The sequence below is a fragment of the Pongo abelii genome, chromosome 2 (assembly GCF_028885655.2).
Source record: "Pongo abelii isolate AG06213 chromosome 2, NHGRI_mPonAbe1-v2.0_pri, whole genome shotgun sequence".
Classification (NCBI taxonomy): Eukaryota; Metazoa; Chordata; class Mammalia; order Primates; family Hominidae; genus Pongo; species Pongo abelii.
This window is the reverse complement of record NC_085928.1, coordinates 181,540,809-181,566,898: the sequence shown is the minus strand read 5'-3', so window position 1 is coordinate 181,566,898 and position 26,090 is coordinate 181,540,809. Positions and strand designations below refer to the sequence as shown.

Sequence of the window (26,090 nt, the reverse complement as noted above, 5' to 3'; positions counted from 1 at the left end):
CTCTAGCTAGGTACTGTGTTAACTATTAAGATAACTTATTTTTTCAAAACTTTGTTATAGCCTCCCCTACCCACCTCTTTCCATGGGATCCAAGCAGGATTTCTTACACTGCATTATGTCCTACAAGCGATTATGCTGTAGAGAGACAATGGGTACAATTTCTACTTTACTGCCAAGTTTTGCTTGTTATTCAGGCTATGAAGTGACAGCCTGGATGACAGCTTCTGTCCTCCAGTCCAACAGCACACCCTCCCAAGTCCTGAAATGTGACAGAACGTGTTGTAGGAAGCCATTCACTCATTCTCAAAAACCATGTGAACTGCTTGGCTAACATCTAAAATTGATACTACCTTTTATTTTTTGGGTGAATTTCTCTGCATCTGACCTTTGCAGGGAAAACCAGAAATACCGGGTATATGTCGTGATACCGCTTCTGCCAGGGTTCGAAGGAGACATTTCAACCGGCGGAGGAAATGCTCTACAGGCAATCATGCACTTCAACTACAGGTGCCAAAACTCTAAATGGTCTGTTTTGAGCTTTTGGTCATGCATGTAAGCTGATGAAGGGAATGGCAGTGTTTCTCCACATCCATTCAGTGGAGTGGGGAACAAATGAACACTTTATTTTACTTTCAAATCTTGGCCCGTTTGCTAGTTGATAAAATTCAATGATGAATGATTGACCTAAGACACATGGCAAACATAAAAGAACTAAAATATTAGTCCTTCTTGTATAGTTATTGTCTATTTCTATATATGTATAATGTTGATTAAAATTTATCTTTAAGTGGGTAAATAGCTATTGAGCTTTACATGTACTTTGCAGTAAATAGAGAAAAAATTAAATGCCTGAAACGGTAGGATTTGCTTGTGTTTGGTTATGATTCTTTAGGTAGCAAGTCCTTCAACAAGGTTGATAATGATAGCCTCTGTTAGTAAATAAATTCCCGGAATTTTGTTTTCTCTATCACATCTTTGTTAAAATTTTAGGGAAAGTTTTGTGCTTGATATTTTTAAAAGCTGAGTTTTTATATTTATTTAAAAGGGCACACTTGGGTTCCTCTTGAGGCTTCAGATTTGGCCAGTGGAGCATTGTGAAAAGGGCTGGAAAGTGCTAGCTGGTGGGTTGGGGGAGCACAGGCTAGAGAGCCTGCATAGGCACCTCTGACCTTCTCTCAGGGTCACTTAACCAAAATCTCTTATTTTTCTGAACCACTGATAGTTTCTCACCTTTCTAATCAAACCCTTCTGAAAGGTGGGAGAGGACGAATGATACTTTACATAGAACCTTTGGTAAGTAAAGCAGATTAGGGGTCAGGGCCTTGGTCAAATCGGGGGTGGAGGCTTAGATGCCCTCCTGCTTGGGCCCCCTCCCCAGATGCTCCTGCTGGAGGATCTGTGCACAGTTCGAGTGCACCATTGTAGTGGAAATTTTTTTTTAATCCTCTTTTTTCTCACTGACGTTTCAAGCTTGTATCTGTTTATCTGCCAGGATTTCAAGGAAAGATTTTTGTTTGTTTGTTTCCTCCAGGGTGCTTCTGCCTAGTTACAGTACAAGAGAGCTTTAACTGTGCTTTGGCCTATATACTTGGACTGAAGATTTGCACATTTCTAATATTATCTGATTTATAAAATGATAAACAAAGCTTTTCAAGTATTTAAGGCTCTGACATAATGTTTAATTGAATTTTATCAATTTCATTCGCCATTCTAATGTTATTTTTGCAATATTGTCAATTGTAATTGTTTTCTATGACTATTTTCTTGCCTTCGAACCAGCTGAACGAAATAACACATTTGGCTTTTGTTCAGAAACAAAAACTATAACCTTTTATTATGCAAAAACATCTCTATTTGCTGGCATCATCTTTAATAATATCAGCATTTCTCAGGCATAAGTATACTCTTTATTACTCTCATAGAGCAAGCAGATGAAGCATAGAATTTTTGGTTTTGTCAGATTTTATAATTCGTCAATGATTATCAGAGTCTTAAGGAACAAAATCATTAGCAGAGTCCTTTATTTGAGACTATATTTTTCATTTTTAGTGGTTTTGCTGACTTTAGAGACAGCCCATTCTAATAGTTTAATTCGTAAATTATTCTGCTAAGTGCTTGCCCTTTTCACCTCTGAGAGCAATGTGATTCTGTAAGTATTCTTATCTACTGACACATTCTAAATTTATCTTTGCTGTTATCCAGTTTTGTAAGAGGGAAAGTTCATTCATGACCCATCTTTTTTTAATAGCCTCTCTTTCTGAAATCCAACATGAATTTTATAACTTTTCCATTTACCCACCTCAAAACAACTATCATGTCCCATTAATAACATTACAAAAGTGATATTCATGTAACTGTTTTTAGCATTTAGAAATATATGTAGCATCTTCTCATAGAAGCACTTTTTCTGTTTTTACTTGTGTTAGGATTAAACCTACAGATACTGCATGGGATTGGTTGTTTTGAAACCTCTGTAATTATTTTCTCCTTTACATATTTTCAGAACCATGTGCAGAGGAGAAAATTCCATCCTTGGACAGTTAAAAGCAGAGCGTAAGTAACTGCTTTTTTTCTCATGTGATTGTTTTTTATTATGAAGGTGAGGTATCAGTAATCATTAATGTTTTCACAGTGTGATTATAGAACTCTATAAAAGATACCCCACAAAATGTTCACCTGTAATAAAGTATTTATTCTCATTAAGTTGCCCAAACCATTATTCAAACGAAGACACCAAGACTAAACAGGTAATAAAAACTGAGCATCTTTGTAATTTCTATTTATTTTTATTTATTTATAATTGTTTTGATAATAACAATCATCTTTATGAGGTATTATAGTTGTTTGTTCTTCTTTATCTACTGGATGCAATTTTTTATACTTTTCAAATACACTTTCACAGACGTCTTTTTTTTTTTTTTTTTTTGACTGGGTTTCATTCTTGTTGCCCAGGCTGGAGTGCAATGGCACGGTCCCAGCTCACTGCAACCTCTGCCTCCTGGGTTCAAGCAGTTCTTTTGCCTCAGCCTCCCGAGTAGCTGGGATTACAGGTGTGCACCACCACACCCAACTAATTTTTTTGTATTTTTAGTAGAGACCAGGTTTCACCATGTTGGCCAGGCCTGTCTGGAACTCCTGACCTCAGGTGATCCACCTGCCACAGCCTCCCCAAGTGCTGGGATTACAAGTGTGAGCCACCATGCCCAGCCTCAGATGTCTTCTTAATTGATTCTTCTACCTAGTTCTTGGATACAATATATTGTAACTAGGGTTTACCTCTCTATAGCTCCCTGAACTATGGGTTCAGCATATAGTGGGCACTCAATATTGCTCTATATCTCTGTGCTCTATATCTTTGCTCTATATCTTTGTGTATCGATACAAACTAAGCTGGAATCAGAACCCAAGTTGTATGACTTCCAGTTCAAGTTGGGTCCAGATTGTGAAAATGTGGACAGCCACACTAAGAAGGCTAGGTTTTATCCGGAAGGCAAGAAGAGGTTGGTGGCAACCTCTGAGCCCCTGGAGCAAATTCATCAAACTGACGTTTATATGAAGACTCATTTACTGTTGGTAAACAGGGTAAAGATGGTGGCAAGCAAGAGACAAAGGTGCATTGGTAATGGAAAAGGAGGGTCATGTGTGGATAAGATTATGAGGGAAGACTTGCGGGGATGTGGAAGCAGGAAAGGAAGGGAAGTGTCAGCTAATTCTGAGTTTCAATCCAATGGACCAAGAGAATGGAGCTGCCACAGGAGGTCTGGAAAAGACAGAAGGACTCATCCTAATCATGTGATGCCGTGTGATATGACCTTCAGATAGAATATAAACCTCAATTGAGTTTTTTGAAGGAAGATTTTATTTTATACTGGTAGCCTCCCAAATGGGGTGCACTGGATAATGTACTGGAATGTGAGTAGAAAATAATAGACTTTCCAAGTCTGTATATTTTTAGCTTAAAAGTAAGAAATTAGGACATCAGCAGGAATGGCAGAGGAAAGATCTCCAAAAATATAGTCCTACATAAAAGCAACAAAAATACTGACAAAAGTTGTCACAATCAACTTCTTTGGATGGGGAAATTAACTAAAGGCTTGTAACAATCCAAGGAGTGTTTAATCAAGAAAAACAGCTGAATCTTGGTAAGAATAGCAAGCTTTGTGGCATTTTAACTTGCCATATACCCATCTCCCTCTTCTCATCTCCATGATAGTCTTAAAAGCCAACAGCTGCTCAAATCAGGGTGCAAACCAGCAGCCTAGCAGCCATTGGAGGGAGCAGATCAGGGTTGAGGCTCCCATGTCCCAACAGTTCTCACATTGTCATTATTTGACCTGTCTGGAACTTCCCTTTAAACTCCCATTCTAAGTACTTATATTTATTTCACCTGACTCAGACCTTGCTCAGTGCAAGTAGACTTTTTAAAAAAACCTTGGTATTTATCAAAAACAATCAGCAACATTTATTTAGCATCACAGCTGACTGAAGAGGCGGTAACAGTTGAGTGAGCAAGAAGCTGACTAAAAATCTTAAGAGGAAAAGCTGAGGAAGGAGATCCCCTAGTGGGCACTAGAAACCTCCAACATATCCCTGGGAATCTGAAAGGTCATGGGTATGTGTAGGGGTGTGTGCATGCCCAGGGCAATGCACATGCTCAGGAAAGGATTGAGAAGGCCCTAAGCTCTCACCTCTGGCTGACCTTGAGGCTCTGTGCAAGCAGAAAGTGAAGCCTGAGGCAGAGTTATAAACTGCATGCCTGAGCATGTAAGGCCTGTGGCCTTCACACACATACACAGAGCCCCTCAGTAAAGTATAAGAAACTTATTTGGTACAGGCATTTAAGGAATTGTATAAAGTATGTTCTCTGACCACAATGGAATGAAATTATAAATAACAAAAGGAAATGTTGGGAATTCACAGATAGGTGGAAATTATACAACATACTTCTAAATAACCAAAGAATCAAAGAAGGTACTTCAAAGGAGAGTAGAAAATATTTTGAGATGAATGAAAATGAAAACAACATATCCAAACTTATGAGAGGCAGCTACAGCAATGCTTACAGGGAAATTTATAACTATAAACATTTATATTATTTAATAGAAAATAAGAAATCTCAAATCAATAACCTAACCTTACATTTTAGGAAAGTAGAAAAAGAAGAGAAAACTAAACCTAAAGCAAGCAGAATAAAAGAAATAACAGAGATTGGAGGGGAAATAAATGAGATAATAGAAAAAAAATAGAGAAAACTAGTGAAACCAAAAGTTAGCTTTTTGAAAAGATCAACAAAATTGCTTTTAGGTGGACTGACTAAGTAACAAATAGAGAAGACTCAAAGTACCAAAATCAGAAACTAAGAGGGGACATTACTACTGACTTTACAGAAATAAAATGGAGTGTAGAATACTATGAACACTTGTATGCCAACAAATTTGCCCAGATAGATGGACAAATTCCTTTAAAGACACTGTATTAGTCAGGGTTCCCTAGAGAAACAGAACCAATAGGAGATATATATATATATAAAATATTTATTTATCTATAAATTGAGAAATTATATAAATATAACTTCTCAGCCTCCATAATTACCTGAGCCAATTCTTCATGATAAATCTTTTCATATATATGAAAGATATATGTATGAATATATATTTATATATTTATATAATATATATTATGTGAATATATATTATTTATATTAAATAAAATATTTATCTATTAAAAATAAATATATATTATATCTATATAGATATTTTATCTAATATATAAAATATAAATTAAAAAATATATAAATATATAATTTACATATTATATATTATATATCCATCTATATAATATATATTCATATATATTATTTATATGAAAACATATAGGTAATATATGATATATTTATATATTATTTATATGTTATATATTATAAATATATAAATATATGTATATATATATTTTATGTGCTATATAAATAATATATAACATTTTATATTATATATATTATATATTTATATATATATATCTTTCATATATATATATGAAAAGATTTATTATGAGGAATTGACTCAAGTAATTACGGAAGCTGAGAAATTCCACAATCTGCAAGCTGGATACCCAGGAAAGCTGGCTATGTAATTCCCATCCAAGTCTGAAGGCCTGAGAATCAGAGGAGCCAATGGTTTTAATGGCAGTAAAAGGGTAAGAGCAGACCGAGATTCCAACAGAAGCAGAAAAGCAAGAATCAAAAGGCATGAATTCCTCTTCCATCTGTCTTTTGATCTCCTCTGGCCCTCAATGGATTAGATGATGCCCAGCAACATTGGGGAGGGCAATCTACTTTAATGAATCCACGAATTCAAATGCTAATCTCATCCAGAAAACCCCTCACAGACACACTCAGAAACAATATTAAACTGGGCACCTCTTGGCCCAGTCAGATTGATACATACGATTAATGGTATTGTATTAAAGACACAAACTCCCAAAACTGCTTCTAGAAAAAAATTGAAATTCTAAATAGAGCAATAACAAGTAAAGAGATTAATTTAGCAATCAATAATCTTCCCACAAAGAAAAGCCCTGGCCCAGTGGCTTTGCTAGTTAGTTCTACCATCCACAATAGAATTAACACCAATCCTTCACATACTTTTCCCCAAAAATAGATAGGAGAAAGGAATACAGTTATGTGTTGCATAATGACATTTCAGTCAACAACAGATTGCAGCATGATGGTAGTCCCGTAAGATTATAATGGAGCTGAAAAATTCCTATCACCAAATGATGTCAGTCATACCCATGGCATGGTACAATTACTTTATTTTTAAATAAATTTAAAAATTTAATGTAGCCTAAGTGTGCAGTGTTTATAAAGTCCACAGTAGTGTACAGTAATAATTTAGATCTTCACATTTATTCACCACTCACACCCAGAGCAACTTCATTCATGGTAAGTGCTCTTTGTAAGTGTATCATTTTTTTTTTTTTTTTTGAGATGGAGTCTTGCTCTGTCGCCCAGGCTGGAGTGCAGTGGCGCAATTTTGGCTCACTGCAAGCTCTGCCTCCCGGGTTCACGCCATTCTCCTGCCTCAGCCTCCCGAGTAGCTGGGACTGTAGGCACCCGTCACCACGCCTGGCTAATTTTTTTGTGTGTGTGTGTTTTTTTAGTAGAGACGGGGTTTCACCATGTTAGCCAGGATGGTCTCGATCTCCTGACCTCATGATCCACCCTCCTCGGCCTCCCAAAGTGCTGGGATTATAGGCATGAGCCACTGTGCCCAGCCAGTTAAGTGTATCATTTTTGATCTCTTATACCATGTTTTTACCATGCCTTTTCTATGCTTAGATTCACAAATACTTGCCATTAAGTTACACTTGCCTACAGTATTCAGTATAGTATCATGCTGTACAGGTTTGTAGCCTAGGAGCAATAACCTATACCATATAACCTGAGTATATAGTAGACTATATGATTTGTGTAGTAGGTTTGTATAATTAAACTTTATGATGTTCAAACAATGACAAAATCACCCAATGACACATTTCTCAGAACGTGTCCCCATTATTAAACTATGTATTACTATACTTCCCAACACATTCTATGAGTCCAGTATTATCCTGATACCAAAACCATGGTCATTATAAGAAAAGAAAAGGGCCAGGCATGGTGGCTCACACCTGTAATCCCAGCACTTTGGGAGGCTGAGGCAGGTGAATCACGAGGTCAAGAGATCGAGACCATCCTGGCCAACATGGTGAAACCCCGTCTCTACTAAAAATACAAAAATTAGCTGGGCATGGTGGCATGCACTGGTAGTCCCAGCTACTGGGGAGGCTGAGGCACGAGAATCGCTTGAACCTGGGAGGCTGAGGTTGCAGTGAGCCAAGATTGCACCACTGCACTCCAGCCTGGTGACAGAGTGAGACTCCGTCTCAAAAGAAAAGAAAAGAAAGCCACAGATCAATCAGATCAATATTCCTTGTGAATGTACCACAGAATTCCTCAGTGAAATACTAAATTGAATACAACAATATAAAAAGGATTATACATCATGACCAAATGGGATTTTTCCCAGGAATGCATGGTTGGTTTTAACATCTGAAAATCAGTCAATGTAATGCATCATGTTAATAGAACAAAGGACAAAAACCACACATAATCATCTCATTAGACACAGAAAAATTATTTGGCAAAATCCCAAACACTTTCATAATTAAAACAAAACAAAAGAACCTCAACAAACTTGGAATACGTGGGAACTTCCTCAGCCATGTAAATGGTATTTGTAGATGTCACGTATAAGCTGACATCATACTTAATGGTGAAAGACTGAAAGCTTTCCCCTCTATGATAAGTGATTAGATGAGAAAGTTCACTCTTGTCAACATCATACTGGAGGTTTTAGCCACAACAATTGAGCAAGAAAAGTATATATTTTTAAAGGGAAAGGAACAGGAAGAGTAAAACTACCTCTTTTTATAGACGACATGATCTTGTATGCAGGAAATTCTAAGAAATTCACACATACTATTACAGATAATAAATTAGTCTAGCAATGTTTCAAGATACAAGATGAGTATACAAAAATCAATTCACTTTTATACTGTAGCAATGAGTAAACTGAAAATGAAATTAAGAAAACAATTCGATTTAAAATAGCATCAAAAGAATTAAATATTTAGGAATAAATTTAATAAAGGTAGTGGAAGATACCTATGCTGAAAATAATAAAACATTGAAAGAGATTAAGGAAGATATAAATAAATAAATAAATACTCTGTGTTAATGGATTGAAAGACTTAGCATTGTTAAGATGGCAGTACTCTCCAAATTTACCTATACATTCAAAACAATCCCTACCAAAACCCCAACTACCTTTTTGAAAAAATTGACAAGCTAATCTGAAAGTTCATGTGAAATTTCAAGGCATTTAGCATTGCCAAAACAATCTTGAATAAGAACAAATTGGAGGTGTCACATATGTGATTTCAAAACTTGCAGCAAACCCACAATAATAGTGTGCTACTGACATAAAGTTAGACTTACAGGTCAACTGAGCAGAGTCAAGAATCTAAAAATAATTCTTATGATTATAGTCAATTAAATTTCAGGAAGGTGATGCCAAACCAATTCAATGGAGAAAGAAGTCTTTTCAACAAATTGGTGCTAGAAAAACTAGATATCCACGTGCAAAAAAAAAAAAAAAAGAAGTTGAACCCCTACCTCATACCATATACAAAAATTAACTCAATATGGATCAAAGGCCTAAATGTAAAAACTAAAACTATACATTTCCTGGGAGAAAATAATAGGCATAAATCATTGTGACAATGGCTTCTTGGATTTTACACCAAAAGCACAAGCAAACATATAAAAATAGATAATTTAGATTTCATCAAACATGAAAGCTTGAAAGCCTTTGTGCTCCAATGAACATTATCAAGGAAGTGAAAACACCCCATGGAATGGGAGAAAACCATTTGCAAATCATATGTATAAGGGACTAGTGTATAGAATATATAAAGGATTCCTACAATTCGGTAATAAAAATAAAAATAACTCAAAAAATAAAAAATGGGCAAAGCAGCTAAACAGGTATTTTTCCAAAGAAGATATTCAAATAGCTGATAAGTACATAAAAGAAAACTCAGTATCACTAGTCACTAGAAATTCAACTGAAACCCACAGTACAACCTCACACCTTCACATTCACTAGGATGGCCATAATTATAATAATAATAAAGTATTGGCAAGGATGTGTAAATAGTGGAACCCTAACACATTACTGTTGGGAATGAAAAATGGTACTGCTTCTTTGGAAAGCCAGTTTGGCATTTCTGCAAAAGTTAAATATAGTTACCCTATAACCCAGCAGTTCTACTCCTTAACATTTACTCAAATATTAAAAACAAATGTCCACACAAAAATTTGTACATGAATGTTTATAGCAGCATTATTCAGAATAGCCAAAAAGTGGAAACAACCCAATGTCCATTAACTGATGAAAGTATAAACAAAATGAGGTGTATCCATACAGTGGAGTATTATTTAGATGTAAAAAGGCATGAACTGACACATACTACATCACAGATGAACCCCGAAGATCTTACGCTAAGTGAAAGAAGCCAGGCACAAAAGGCCACATCTTGTCTAGTTTCATTTTTATAAAATGTCTTCAATAGGCAAATCCATAGAGCCAGTTAGTAGAATAATAGGGTGTAGGGGAGAGTGGAATGGGGTGTAACTGTTAATGAGTGTGGGGTTTTTTTGGGGGGGTGATAAAAATGTCTTAAAATTAGGTGGTGGTGATAGTTGTACAGCCTTGTGAATGTACTACTTATAAAACATACTGATCTGTACACTTTAAAGACGAAAATTTTGTAGTATAAAATTTATAAATTGTAAGAATTTTTAAATGATTTGGAAACTTTAAATACAAATTTAAAATATTGACAAGTTAAAAATAGGGACAAGCTTTTAGTACATGTATATAATTTCAAAATAGACATATATACATATACTAGTGTTGTGTGTTCAGTAATTTTTCACTGATGGTCTGCTCAGCCTACAAAACTTTTGTAAGCAACTTTAGACAAAAGATATGTACATCACCAATAACGAATACTTCCAAAAGTTGCATCTCATTGTATCTAGGACAGAGATTTGCCAGAGTATTATCTCTGTCTCTATTTTCTAATGGCCTAAAATGAAGATAGTGAATGAGTAAATTTATAAAAGATGTATCAATAAAATAAAATTGGGACAATAATTCAGCACTGGCAGTGGCTTGTAAAAATGCACAGGTGAAGATATAGGAATCAAAACAGCTTATTATTGAGTTTCTCAACAGTAAAAATGTCCTGAGCTTATTATAAAGTATTTTCTTTGGCTCTGGACGCTTTTCTTGCCTTTGCCTATTCAGGGGTACAAATTGGATTTTAACACAAGAAGTAATTTCAATGCTAAGCCTGTTTATAAAAAGATTTCCAAGTACCTTGGGAACAGTCAAAATAAGGCATCTCAGTGGGGAAAATGTTCATATGCTAGACAGAGAGAAAAGATTAATTACATAATGCCTGTTTCTAAAGTACAAGGTTGTATTGTTGGCTTTGTTTTTGTATATGCAGTGGGTTTAAAATACATGAACTAGCTAATCTCTAATTGGATAGAGAAATATAGTTCTCTACTGTTTTAATTATTTAGAATAACAAAACTGCTGCTATGAATATGTTAAAATTCCTGAAAAGAAAACCAGCAGCTATTAGTATATAATTATCTGATATACCAGTCTTCAGAGATTTAATGTTTAATTTAAAGCATTTCTTTATTGTTTTTATAATTTTTGTTAATTTTGGTATTTTAGCAGCCAATTTAGTATAATTTAAGATAAGGGCCAGAAGTTTTCAATCAGGATTAGATACGTACATATACCAAGTGCTACAAGTTTTTAAGTAACAAAAGCCTGTAACAATTCTTGATGTCCTTTCACAAAATTTCCTTATAAATTTTGAGTCTATAGTATTGAATTTCTCTTCTTTTTTTTATTATACTTTAAGTTCTGGGGTACATGTGCAGAACGTGCAGTTTTGTTACATAGGTATACACATGCCATGTGGTTTGCTGTACCCATCAACCCATCACTTACATTAGGGATTTTTCCTAATGCTATCCCTCCTCTAGCCTCCCATCCCCCGACACGCCCCGGTGTGTGATGCACACACCAATGTTCACAACAGGTATGTCCTGGGATCTGAATAAATCTTCAGGTTCTCAGATACCTCCATGACATTATATAATTTGGGACTCTTTCTTATACTTGTTTATCTGTTTCTTCACATTAATGCTTATATGCGCTCCTGGCTTGCTCATATTTTCTTCAAAAAGCATATGTTTCTCTAGTATATCCTCATAACATAAATTAACATCACCAACCTTTGTACCTATTACATGTCAAGGCAGTTTTTTTCACAGAATAAAGTACTGGCTGAAATATTTTCTCTGTTTGTTTTTTCTTCTTTCCATATAGAGTTCATGGTGAATTTATTCACATCATAAATGGGTGTCCCCATAGCATTTGACAGGCCACACTCGCATTTGTCCAAAATGTCCACTTTCTGGCTAGGAACCATTGTCTTTCTTTTAGATCATGTTACTGGAACCAACTGTTAGCTCTCTTCCCAAAGCCATTTTTCACAAAGAAATAAAGATTTAATTACTTCATAAGAGTTATTGCATAATCAAGGATGAGTGGGAAGTAGGTATGGACTGTGGGCTGACAGGCTGTCTTACTAATTGATGTTTTGCTGATACTCTCTAGGCCTGCTTTGGCATGACACATAGATGTGCTTTAGAAAATTACAAATATGACATGTGCTAAACCTTCAGGCTGCTAACAGCTAGTCAGTATCATTAATCTTAAAAAAATTAATTTTGAAATAATCTCAAATTTATAGAACAGCTTCCAGGACTGCCATATATCCTTCATCCTAATTTCCCAGATGTTATAATAATTTTACTTTCTTTGCTTTATCATTCTCTCTCAATAGAAAGATACATTCATATATAGATGTTGGGATTTTTTTTTTTACCCTGAGTCATTTTGGAATAAGTTGCAGCCATGATACCAATTTCCCCCTAAATATGTATGTGTGTTTCTGAGAAAACAAGGAGATTCTCTTAAGCAAGTATAGTTCAAATATCAAAATAAATGAACATTGATATAATACTATTATCCAGTTTATAGACCTTATTGAAATTTTGCCAGTTGTCTTAGGAATGTTCTTCATAGCAAAAGAGGAAAAAAGGCTTTTTCCTAGGCTAGAATTTGTGGCATTAAGTTGTCACGTGTCTTTATTTTCCTTTAACCTGAAATTATCTTTCAATCATTTTGATTTTGGGGGGTGGCAGAGCTTTCATGATCTTGATGTTTTTGAAGAGTACAGGCCAGTTGCTCTGTAGACTGTCCCTCAATTTGGGTATGTCCATTGTTTTCTCATGATTAGATTTAGGTTATGCTTTTTTGGAGCAGTATCACAGAAGTGAGGTTGTGTTCTTACGGTAACATAGCAGGAACAACCTTACTGGTTATATTAACTTTGATCACTTAGTGAAGGTGGTGTCTGCCAGAATTCTCCACTATTTTTGCCTTCATAATTAATAGTATTTTGTAGGAAAACACTTTAGGTGTATATAAGTATCCTGCTTCTTATCAACCATTGATCTCCTGGTTTTAGCATGCGTTAATTATTCTCTGAATCAATTATCATGATAGTTACCAAATGCTGACTTTGTGATTCCATCATTTTTTTTCTATATTTATTAGTTTATTTTAAATTAATTAGTTGGAATTCTACTGTAAGGAAAGTTTTCCCTTTTTCCCCATTTATGTATTTATATTAGTATGGACTTACAGCTTCTTCTTTTATTTAGTGTGTTAAGATCTTGGAGTTCAGCTTGCCCAGGTTTGGCCAATGAGGGCCTTTTAAAGGTGGCTTGATGTTTTTTGGACATGTCCCCACTAATCATCTTCTTTTACTGGCACAACAAGGTGTCCCAAACTCATATATTCCCAACACTAGCCCTGCAATCAGCCATTTCTCCAAGGAACCTAGGTTATTTTAGCGAAAAATGGTATTTATAAAGCAAAATCTGGGTGTTAGATGTGATCATTGCTACTAGAATATCACTACTTTGGGCCTCTGTACACACTCACAAACCTATTCTCTCTCTTTCTTGTCATATGGATATCTCCAATTCCAATCCCACAACATAGGATTCCTTCTAGCCATCCCTCTATTTATGTTTATAGCTCCTTTCTTTCACAGTGAGAAACACAGCTCCCATTATCCACAGCATATTTATGTATTTCCTCAACCTTTTAATACACAGAAAATAGGTATGGGATTGCTGGCCCATACCACCGTGAAAAATGAATGTACTTACTAGAGTTTAACACTTGCTTATAGTGTTTTTTGCCTTTAGCCTAAGGGTATACACTCAAATGTCTGTGATCAAAAGTAGTTTGATTACGTTGTTAACTTGATTTGCTTGGATTATGTTATTAACTTCATTTGGTTTGGTTCATTTGCTTTGGTTTATATTACATTTCAGGTTTTTTTTTTAAAATCTCTCTTATTTTTTTGAATGCATGAACTATGCTTCCAATAGCCAGAACTATATAAAAAGCATATTTAAATAAGTGCCATTCCTCTATACTTTCAGTTTCTACCCCAACCATCTTTTTCACCCTGTACTCATCCATCCCTTATTGGTAACCAATTTCATCAGTTTCTAGGTTAATCTTGTTGTGTTTCTTCTTGGAAAAATGCTCAGATAGTTGTATATTTTCTTATTTCTCCTGATCTCTTTCACAAAAAAATATACTGCATATTCTCTTGCTCACCTTGCCTTTTCCATTTAACAGAATATCCTGGAAATCACTCCAAGTTAATTCACAGAGATCTTCATTTCTTGTAACACTGCATAGTCTTCCATATGTGGATTTGCGTTTATTCAATCACTGTGTTATGAATGGGCAGTTAGATTGTCTTCAACAACCACTATATGCTTCTAGCAGAACTATATACAATGGGTAACTGTGTACATATTAATATATATACATATATTCTTATTTGTTGAAGGTATATATTTAGCATAAATTTCTAGAGTGGGATTGCTGGGTCAGGAGGTAAACACATAGGTAGCTTTGTTAGATACTGCTAAATGACCCTTCAAAAAATTTGTACGAATTTGCATTTTCATCACCAATATATGAGAGAGTCTGGCTTCAACCCATTCTCACTAGCAGAATATATTGTCCTACCTTTTGTTTTTTGCCAGTCTTATAGATAACAGTTTCTCAATGTCATTTTTATTTGCATTTCTATAATTATTAGTCAAGATGGATATCTTTTCAAATGTATCTTTTGTGTGTGTGAATTGTCTATTCATGTGTTTTGCCCATTTTTCTATTAAGATTTTGATTTTCTTTTCCCTTCAATTATTTAGAGTTCTTTATATGTTAGGATTATCACCTCTTTATCTGTGACATGTACTGCAAATACTTTCTCCCAGTTTGTCTTCTGCCTTTTGTTTTTTGCTTGTGGTGTTCTGTGTCATGCAAATGTGTTGTTATTTTTTTAATCTAACCAATTTACAAATCTTTTTTTTTTTTTTTTTTTTTTGCCTCTGGATACTTACAAAGTCTTTCTTACGTTTGAAGTATAGAGGAATTCACCCTTGCTTTCTTCTAACACTTGTCTGGTTTCATTTGCTTACATTTTTATCTCTGATCCATTTGGAGTTTATTCTTTTTAAAAAAAATTTGGAGTTTTATCTTTTTCAGGTGGCTATGGAACTGTACTAGCACCTTTTATCTAAAAGGCCTTGTCCTTATCATTTGAGCTGTTTCCTTTATCATATACAAATTTTCCTTATGTATTTGCATCTCTTTTTGGACTTCCTATCCCATTCACTGGCGTATCTGTCTATTTATCTGCTAGATCTGCACTGTTTTAATTATACAGACTTTATAGTATGTGTTAATATCTGATAGGGCTGGCTGGGCGCGGTGGCTCATGCCTGTAATCCCTGCACTTTGGGAGGCCGAGGTGGGCGGATCACGAGGTCAGGAGATCGAGACCATCCTGGATAACACGGTGAAACCCCGTCTCTACTAAAAATGCAAAAAAAAAAAAAAAAAAAATTAGCTGGGCGTGGTGGTGGGTGCCTGTAGTCCCAGCTACTCGGGAGGCTGAGGCAGGAGAATGGTGTGAACCTGGGAGGCAGAGCTTGCAGTGAGCCGAGGTCACACCACTGCACTCCAGCCTGGGCGACAGAGCGAGACTCCATCTCAAAAGAAAAAAAAAAATCTGATAGGGCTAATGACTCATACCTTTTCTCTTCCATTTTTCTCAATTTATTCTTGCATGTTTATTTTTCCATACAAACTACAGGTTATCTAACTCCATAAGAACTTGTTGGTATTTTTACCATTACATTACCTTATATTACATTACATTAATGCGATCTCATGTAATGTAATGAGATCACATTAAATTTATAAATTAACCTGGGAAGAGTTGACATCTTTCTAATGGTGAATTGTTCTATCCCAGAACAAGAGCAATGTTTCCATTTGTTCAAGTCTACTCTTGTGTCTTGATAGTGTTTTAACTTTTTTAAAGTTTTGCACGTGAACCATTAAGTTTATCTCTTTTATTTTCTTTGTTGTCATTCTAAATAGGGCTTTGTCTGTATTATATTCTCTAAGTGGTTATTGTTTTGTGTGTATAAAGGCTATTGATTTCTATATGTTAATTTATATCCTGTTATATTTAATATTTTTATTATTTGATATAATTTTATTACTGATTCTTCAGGTATGTTTTCATAGTATCTGCAAGTGGAGATGACTTTACTTTTTACATGATTTCTCTTACACAACTGTATTGGCTGATACTTCCAAGGCAATATTAAATAGTATTGAAAATATTATACCCACATATGCATATAAATATATAATACATATATTATCTGTATTTTCAGCATGTTAAGAAAGTATTCATCATTTCCTACTTTCTGCATTGCTTTTATCAGGAGCAGATACTGAATTGTGTCAAAAGCTTTCCAGCATCTGTTAAGATAATTATATTATTTTTCTCCCTAGATTGATCAATATAATGTCTAATAATGGATTTCCTCATATGAGCAGACTTGCATCCTGGAATGCGTCTCACTTGGTCATGGTGTATTATTTTCTTAGTGTATACTAATCTTAAATAATTATCAAAGCTCTATGGCAGTGTCATTCAAAAACAATATCCCCTAGGGAACTTACTGAGTTGATTTCTGCTGAATCAGAATTCTGGAAAGAGTCGCAGGAATCTGCTTTTAACAAATTCCATAGAGGTGGTCTTTATGCACGCTGAGAACCACTGGTCTACTATATTGTTCCATGTGAATTTTAATGGAAATTACTGTAAAAAAATACTTACTTTAGCAAAGGTCCTGCTCCATGATTCCTTTGAAAAGCTGCTTTATATCTTAAACTTATAAATTCTAGATCATGATCCAGCTGTAGGAGAGTAGATGATACAGAGAAACTAAAAGGTAAAATATTTTTTAGTTTCAGCTGACACCTGAATATTTATTTATCCACTCATACATTTATTCAACCTTTTTTTTTTTAGCACTGTGAAAGGATGAGAATACCAAGATGTGTAAGACCCAGTTCCTGTACAACAGTAGAATAAATTGAGGATTATATAAGTGTTTGTAAGATACTAGGCATTATGTCAGAATGTTTTCCAGGAATTTTATAGGTGTGAGGGGCTTAAAAAAGGAAATGGATCAGAAAAGACTTAAAAAAGGAAGTGATTCTTCAGATGAAGTATATTTCCAATATAACATTAACAAATGGAGGAATCAATTGATTGCAAAACCTCATTTACATGAAACTTTTTAGAAATGCATCTCTTACACATGGTGCACTAGTATACCAACATTTCAACTCTCGTCAAACACAACTATACAACATCACTCATATACATATGAGGGGAGAGCTATCTCTAAATGGAGGCATCTCTATACATAACCTATGAATGAATTTCTTTCCAAGATACCCAGACTTAATAGAAACACTGAATAACATCAGTAGCAAAATAGAAACCATCAGTAATAAATGGAAACTTCAGTAAATGGGAGATGAACTGCTACCCTTCTATTCATATGCTTCAAATTCTCTTAAAGACAAAAAAAATGTATGCTCTCTTTCTATTAGAATTTGTGATAGTTTGGTTCCACCCCATTTATTCTTGGTATCAGACTTGCTTATCCAAGACAACTGCTGTGTGGGAGAAAGACCATAAAAATCCTGTGACTAACACAACAGGGGTCATGATTATGAGTTGGCTTAGTATGGAATGTATTTCTTCTTATCATGTGAATGGCCCCCACGTGATGAGATGGATGGCAATATTTTGAAATACAAACCTGGTGCTGCTTGCTCTGAAGAAAATTCTAAGTCTAGTGTAGTAAGGATTCTTCTATTTCCTAATTTTAATGATCTAAAGGGAGGAGTGGTTTTTCATTGCCAACATTTTTATTTACCCAAAGTCTACAGAATTTAACTGGTGCTTCATGCTGAATATGCTACAAATGATGTAGCATCAGGTGGTTTGGCACACACCTTGCATCTGATTCAATCTGCAGCAAGTGTCAAGCAGGATAGAAGCAAATGTCACACTGAAGTCTTGGTTAATGTATTCCAGCTTAGCTTTAACCATCACTCTTCAGTAGTTAACTCATCAAATCATTAAAATAAAATGTTCATATATGAATAGTTTTTTGGATTGCCTTAGCAAAGGGAAGACAGAAAACACTTCAATTAAAAAAATATGTATATATATATATAGAGAGAGAGAGAGAGAGAGCCATTCAGACTGACAATATGAAATTCAGATACCAAAAATAAATCCTGGATGAATTCTGAAATAGAAAACATATACATATAGTATACAATCTATTCTGAACAGTCTAAGTAGAATGTTTTGAGAAACAATAAGATTTAATGTACATTTATTGAGCTTTGTCATATTAATTTTTATAATTTCTTTTTAAATTTGCAGTTGGTAATCAGTGGATAAATTACATATCATTCTGTGGTCTTAGAACACATGCAGAGCTTGAAGGAAACCTAGTCACTGAGCTTATCTATGTCCACAGCAAGTTGTTAATTGCTGATGATAACACTGTTATTATTGGTAAGTACAGCACATGGTCTATAATTGTATTCCTTGCCAGTTGACTTACCCCATGCAAAAATGTTTGCTGCTATTCCTCCTAAGCGTCCTTTGCATTTGAAAGAGACAGTAACACCATAACTAAAACATTTCTGAAGCCATCCTTTTCTCTTACGTCCTTTCTAACCCATTTGTTGAAATTGTTATAGGTACAGAATAGGTGTATATACTCATGGGGTACATACGATGTTTTGATACAGTCATACAATGTATAACAACCACATCAGGGTAATTGCGGTACCTATCACTTCAAGCATTTATCATCTCTTTGTGGACTAAACTATTTTTATCTGTGAAGAATCAAAGGTACAGAGCAACTAAATGGACTTCGTGAAAATTGCAGAATCCAGAGGCAGCTGTTTAACCCAGCAGTCCAGTAATGTGCCAGATTTCACTAATTCTTTATTACTCCCTTATTTTTTTAATTTTAAAAACTATTTTTGAGATGGGGGTCTCACTGTGTTTCCCAGGCTGGTCTCAAATGATTCTTCTACCTCAGTCTCCCGTGTGCTGGGATTACAGTCCTGAGCCACCACACCCAGCTATCCCCTTATTTTTATTTACAATCCAAGTGCCCAGCTTTCAGGGATTGGTGGGGGATAAATGGGGAGGGAAAGTGTGTCATAAGTGAGTACCTTGTGGTAATTCGTATGTGTTTATACCACATCCACCTAACCATTACCACAGATGTGAAGTTGTACAAAAGTCGAAATCGGAAGGATGGTAAAATATTGCTGCCTCTATGCATACCGCTATTTTTCCTAACGTGCATGTTTTGCATGTCATTAATTAGGATGTAAAGCAGTCTAACTTTGTTGATGTGTGTGGGTGAAGTGGGAATTGTGTACTAATGATAGGATGTAGCCCTGCACTAACGTATGCAGTCTTTTCTTGTCAAGGATACACAGGAGATTTTTCCAAAGGCCTCTTCCCACTGACAAATTCAGGAGAGTTACTCTCCTAAATAACTCGTACATTCTACCCAAATTAGATTAGCTTGACCAAAGAGGTAGATGTTCAGCTTCATTCTTTTATATACACAGCTTCATTCTTCCATCATTGAATTATTTTGACTTGTAATATTAATATTGTATAAAATGAATATTGGAAGTCCAGGATGATAGAGTATAAATAACCAACCAGGTAAATGAGGTAACCAGTGTGGGGCATGTTATTTAGAGAGATGATGTGTCCTACTAATGGGAATTCTGCTCATCTGTTTCAAATAAAATGTAGTTTATCAGCTATAATAAGATACTTTCCTATTATTCAAGAAACTAAATGTCATGGAGTATTTTGAAAATTTTGGACAATAAATATGCTTTCTATTCTCCACCGAGAAAAGAAAACATATCTCATATCTGAGAGGAATAAGACGGTCTTATCTGGAACATGATTTGAATAGAAAAGAAACATAGTTCTGAAGCCAGAAACTGTGTAAACCACAGTGTGGTGAGATACATACACACCACACACACACACACACGCACACGCACACACCCTTTTAATATTTGTATAGCACATTAAAATAATATTGTTCTTTTATCTCCTCGTCTATAGCCAGAAACTGTGTAAACCACAGTGTGGTGAGATACACACACACACATACACACTTTTAATTTTTGTATAGCACATTTAAAAAATATTGTTCTTTTATCTCCTGGCCTATAGGGATAAAAGCTCTTTAGGAGTTTATTTATTCCCCCACTTGCCCTAATACACAAGATTTCATTTATTTCTCCTGAGCTACTCTGACTTGCTCTTCAAAAGCAAACCTCAGAATACTTTGGAATTAAATTTGACAATGACAGTAAGAAATAAAAACTATTGGTGTTTGCTGAAATGGAAAATAACAAAGCCACATATTTCTTCGCCAAGATTTCAGAAGCCTTGAAGTAAAAACTGACAGATGTAAATATTTTTTTGAAAGGTCATTTTGACTTTCAGCCTCGTTTACTTTACATGAAGTATAAATACAAATTAGTTTTCGGTAACAGAGCTAACAGTTAAATAAATTTGTTGAGGTTTTTAATTGACTTATTTTCTGAAAAAGTCTCTAAACACTCAAAGACTCCAATTTATTTTGTTTAGCAATACTTGATCAATTTTGCACACAATTCTTACACATTCTCTTGAAACTGAGAATGTGGCCCTGGGAGTCTAAAGAGGTCTTACTTGCTAGTCCTTGGAAGCTGGATTCCTTTCTTCCTTCCCCAAGTGCCTTAGAGAATCGATTTCTCCCAAGGAAAAAATCCAGAGTTTCTTTTGTTCTTTTTATCTCGGTGGAAACTCAAGAATAAGCAGGTTTATTGTTACTATTCTAACACATTCACCCTATTTAAGTTCCTAACACAGAAAACAGTGTTTAAAATTCTCAGAGAGGAGTTTGAGAAGTTAGGTTGAGAATATTTTACAGGTGTTAAGCAAGTATTTAAACATTTAAAGGAGGTTTAAGTAATGTATGATTAATTTTTCTTCCATGGCAAACTTATGCCAGAATGATTGAATAGCTGACATAAGAAAAATGACCATTTATCTTCGTTTTACTCCTCATGAGGAAATATTTGTTTTCTCACACTGAAGATCTCTTTTGTGCATAGCTTTAATTGCCTGTGGCCCTGGGTAACCCTGTTGGTCATGAAATCTGTGACCAAATCCAGTTTTCTTGCCCATCTTAATTTTAGCCTTTAACCAGACACACATTTATTTGGTTTCCAAAACAAAGCCAAGCTCCCCTTCAAGTAGATTTTAAGCCTATCCTGATGACTAAGTGAAACAGTTGTTTTTAATGTTCACTAACCCACTGCAAAGCACAATAGAGAGATGCGAAACGTGAATAAAACAGCGCCACTGCCCTCCCAGAGATCACTGGCTGGAGGAGAGGCAGCTACTCCTTCCATATGAGAGCAGAAACACTAGGATGGATGTTGCCAAACTGGAACAAGAAGGTTCAGGGGCAATCAACAAGTGTGGGTAGGAGGAGAAACTAAGTCGAGGTCATGAGTCTCAGGATTTAAAGAGCAGGCTTCACTGTGGCAGATGAGAGGCTGGAGTTGAAGGGCTGCCGCAGTAAAGAGGGGGATATTTCCTCATGTCTGCAGTTTACTTTTAAATGGAACAAAACAAAAATATGAATTAACGATGGATACCGGGATGGAGTGGTATACCAATGCCTGGTTCTTATTTCTAGAAATTATGATCTAGTTGGTCTGGTTTGGGGCCAGGCATTTGGGTTTTTTTTTGTTTTGTTTTTGGCATCAGTATTTTTTAAAAAGCTTTCTTATTAGGCTTCCTAGGTAATGCTCATGTGTGGTCAGAGCTGAGAACTTCTGATCTGGAGGCAAAGGAAATACAAGTAGGCAGAAAAGACAGAGTAGCCCAGTGTGCTCAATAGAAGAACCAGTTTTCCTTTAAAACAAACTAAAACGGGGTAGAGTTGGTGCGTTCGTTTCCCATTATTGCTGTAACAAATGACCACAAACTTAGTAGCTTAAAACAACACAAATTTATTATCTGACACTTCAGTAGGTTAGAAAGTCAGTGTGAGTCCCACAGGACTCAAATCAGAGTGTGAGCAGGGCTGTTGCATTCTTTTAGAGGCCGTTAGAGAGAGAGTCCATTTCCTTGCTTCTAGAGGCTGCCTACATTCCTTGGCTCACGGCCCCTTCTTCCACCTTTAAAGTCAGCAACATTCTATCTCTGAAAATCCCCAAAAGTCTCAACCCATTCTTCTGTAATCATAACTCAGTCTGACTCCCTTTCACTTTTACAGATCTTATGATTGTGTTGGGTCCACCTGCATAATCCAGGCTACTCACTGTATTTTTAAAGTTAGCTGATTAACAACCTTAATTCCATATACAGCCTTAGTTCCCCTTTGCCATTGAACATATATTCACAGTTTTCGGATATTTGAACATGGACATTTTGGAGAGCTGCTATTCTGCATACCGCACAAGGATTCACAATTTCTAAGCGAGACACACAAAATAAGCATAAACCACAAAGGAAAGGAAAGATAAATCCAACAGCATTAAAATTCAGAAATTTATTCATTAAAAGGTACTGTAAAGAGAATAAAAAGATAAACCACAAACTGAAATAAGATATTTGCAACCCATTTAATATACAGAACACATAAAGAACTCCTATAAATCAATAAGAAAAAACAAATGTCCAAAGAAAAATGGGCAAAGCAATTGTATAGGAACTTCACCAAAAAGAACATACCCAAGCCTCATAAGCATATGAAAAAATGTTCCATGAGACAAATAAGAGCTTTTAAAAATACCAGACTGGCAAAAATTTAAAAGTTGGGCAATCTAAGTATTGGCATGGCTGTGGAGCAATACAGACGCCCCTCCACTGCTGTTGGGAGTGTAAGTTGGAAAACATTCTGGTGTTACCTAGTAAAGTCACACACCCTGCAGCTTAGCAACCCACGCCTACATACAGAGCCTAGGAAACTCACATGTCTATACCAAGAAACAAATACACAACTATGTAAAGCAGAATTGTGCATCACAGCAAAACTCTGGAAGCAACCCAAACATCCATCAATAGCAGAATAAATAAAGAAATCCCTAGTGTGTTCATTCAAGGAAAAGAAATGCATTACAATTATGTACAGATAAATCTCAAAGACATAAGACTGAATGAAAGAAGCAAATCTCAAAGGACTATCTGCTATATGATTCCACTTATATAAATTAAAAACAAGTCAGAAGTAAACTCTTTTTTTGTTGTTTAGGAAAACATTCAGAGCATGATGAACACAAAGTTAAACATCAAGTCTTCCTCTTGGGGAGGGAAGGGTACGCGTGGGAAGGTGCACAAAGCCTTCTAGGATGTGGTAATATTGTTTTTGGCCTGGGTAATAAATTCAGTGATGACTATTTTATTATTGCTTAAGTTTTACACACATGTTTTCATATAGCCTTTTGTATTTTGCCATATTTCACAATTTTTAGAATGTTTTCTAATAGCAGACTCAGAATAGGTCATATAAACAAGAAGGATGTTTATAGAGTAAAAGACCAAAACTCCCCTTATTTCCTTCTCTCTTTACTGAAAAGCACCAACTATTGTTAACAGTTCAGTGTGTATCTTTCTAGATCTCTTGTTTTGTCTTCTTCCTCATATGTTGTATAAAAATAGAGTAATACTACAACTGTTGTTCTGAGTTTGATTTTCAGAATACAGGAACGAATGGAGGGAGCATTTACATCCATCATATCTTATTATATCTAATTTATTCATTCATCTAAAATTTTCTCATTTCTTTCTTCACATGCCTATTAAATAGCAGCCAACACACTTATTTAATGTGGTGGAGAGTCAGTTATCTGGGTAACTCCATGTTGGCCCTTAAAACACAAGAACCACACCCTCTGTCTAATAATTCCAGTTCAGAACGCTGGGAATGTATTCCTCACCTCGGGATGTCGGGGCCCACCGTGATGGGAGAGGAATGGGGGCGCGTGGGAGAGTGTGTGTGTGGAGGGGGCTCTCCAGGCTGGCTCACATCCCGGGTTCTCCTGACCCTGAACAAAGCAGTGATGTCTGTTCAATCCAGCAGCCCCCGCCTGACAGCGGCCTCTGCTGGCTCCAGGGGCACAGTAAAAGTCCTAAAGTAGCACTATGGGAACTTCAATCTTTAAGCTCCTACAGTTCACACTTGGGGCGATTAAGCCAGAGAGGAGGCTTCTTTAAACAAATGCTACATTCCATCAAATGGTCGGTTCCTATGGCAGCGTTCTCCGGTGCAGATATTATAGCATTAACAAGGATCTGATAATAATGCCAGTAATAATTAACATTTGTAGAGCAGCTTGTAAATCATTAAGTGCTTTCACATGGTCTTACTTAATTCCCACAACATCTCTACAAGGTCTATATTATTATCTCAATTTATGAAAGATTATATTGAAGCTGAGAAAGATTAAGTGAATTGCCCAAATTAATGTTGGGCCAACTGTCAAGCTCAAAGATATAGCTGCAAATTTTATAGTATAACCACCATGTAAGTATATGTATAAAGGATGATTTGTTGCTAACAAAACACAGTGTTTCAAAGGTTCCCACTTTGCAGCAGCACTCCAGTAGCATTCTCACATTTCTGTAGGGTGCTCGATCCTTTCTCTGTTACCCAGGGCCACCATGGGGCACCACTCACATCCATAGTCATCATAGATTTAAATATTAACTACATGACAATATTCTGGCAAAAGGCAGTAAAGTCTCTTCAGGAAAGGGCAGCTTTTCTCATTCATCTCACCATTTGAGCTCTGGTAGGGCTGCTGTCACCTTACAGCTCTGGCTGCTCCAGTCAGAGGGCCGCCAGGATGCCTGTTCAACCTGACCCTTCTGCTCCATGTCTACAGAAGAGTTGTTGCAGCTAGAGCAAGAGGAACAAGAAGAGTCAGTCAGGCCCTTTCTGTAGTTTGCAGGACACCTCAAGGATTCAAATGCGTGAATCTGCAGAGATTAATGCAAAAAAAAACGTGATGAGGTTCCTGAATACACAGCAGAGGACTGCAGAAAGCACAGGTTGAACTAATAGCAAAATATTTGCCCTTCACATGTGGAAGTCAACGTTCTCAGCTCGTTTGGATTTAAAAATAAAATAGATTCCTCGAATGAAAAAGGTATTGAGTTAATAAAGAGAATTAATAATTTTAAAAAATAGAATGCAGGAAAGCTGATACAGAAGTGATTGGCATGCTACACAAGTGAGGGCAGCAAGAAAGCAGAAAGCCCAAAGCCACAAAAGACAATCTGTATTTGAGATTATACTCTATTGATTATGAAGGTACTCTTGAGTTTTGACATTCAGTTATGTGGCTATGGGTTAAAGCCTACAGAGAGCCTGATTCTTAACTCCAAAAGCAAAGCCATCTTTCCTGCTGAACTGGTAGGCATGCCTTTTTTCAAGTGCTTGATGATTATATCAGTTAGAATCTTTTGTGCCACAAGGTAGAAAACTCAACTAGAAGTGTGTGAAACGATAAGGAACAATGTAGAAAATAAGGAAAATATATTATTTCACATGACAAAAGGTAAGAATATTCAAAGGTTGGCTAATTGAATGACTTAAAGACCCAGAATCTTTCTCTTTTTTTAATTTTTATTTTTGTGTTTTGTTTAGAGATGAAGTCTTGCTCTTTTGCCCAGGCTGAAGTACAGTGGTGCAGTTACAGCCCACTGCAGCCTTGAATTCCTAGGCTCAAGCAATCCTCCTGCCTCAGCATTCCGAGCAGCTGGGACTACAGGCACGCATCACCACACTCAGCTAATTT

The 26,090-nt window shown here is 35.8% G+C and overlaps 1 protein-coding gene across 7 annotated transcripts in view; it reads left to right on the top strand.

Annotated features, from left to right (window-relative positions):
• Window positions 1–26,090, top strand: part of PLD1 (phospholipase D1) — a 210,026-nt gene that overhangs the window by 171,746 nt on the left and 12,190 nt on the right. For all 7 annotated transcript variants that reach the window (XM_002814286.6, XM_002814285.6, XM_054552993.2 and 4 more), the window contains 3 exons: window positions 394–507; window positions 2,504–2,553; window positions 18,619–18,753. In XM_002814286.6, coding sequence (XP_002814332.3) covers window positions 394–507; window positions 2,504–2,553; window positions 18,619–18,753 — 299 coding nt within the window. The remainder of the gene's footprint in view (window positions 1–393; window positions 508–2,503; window positions 2,554–18,618; window positions 18,754–26,090) is intronic.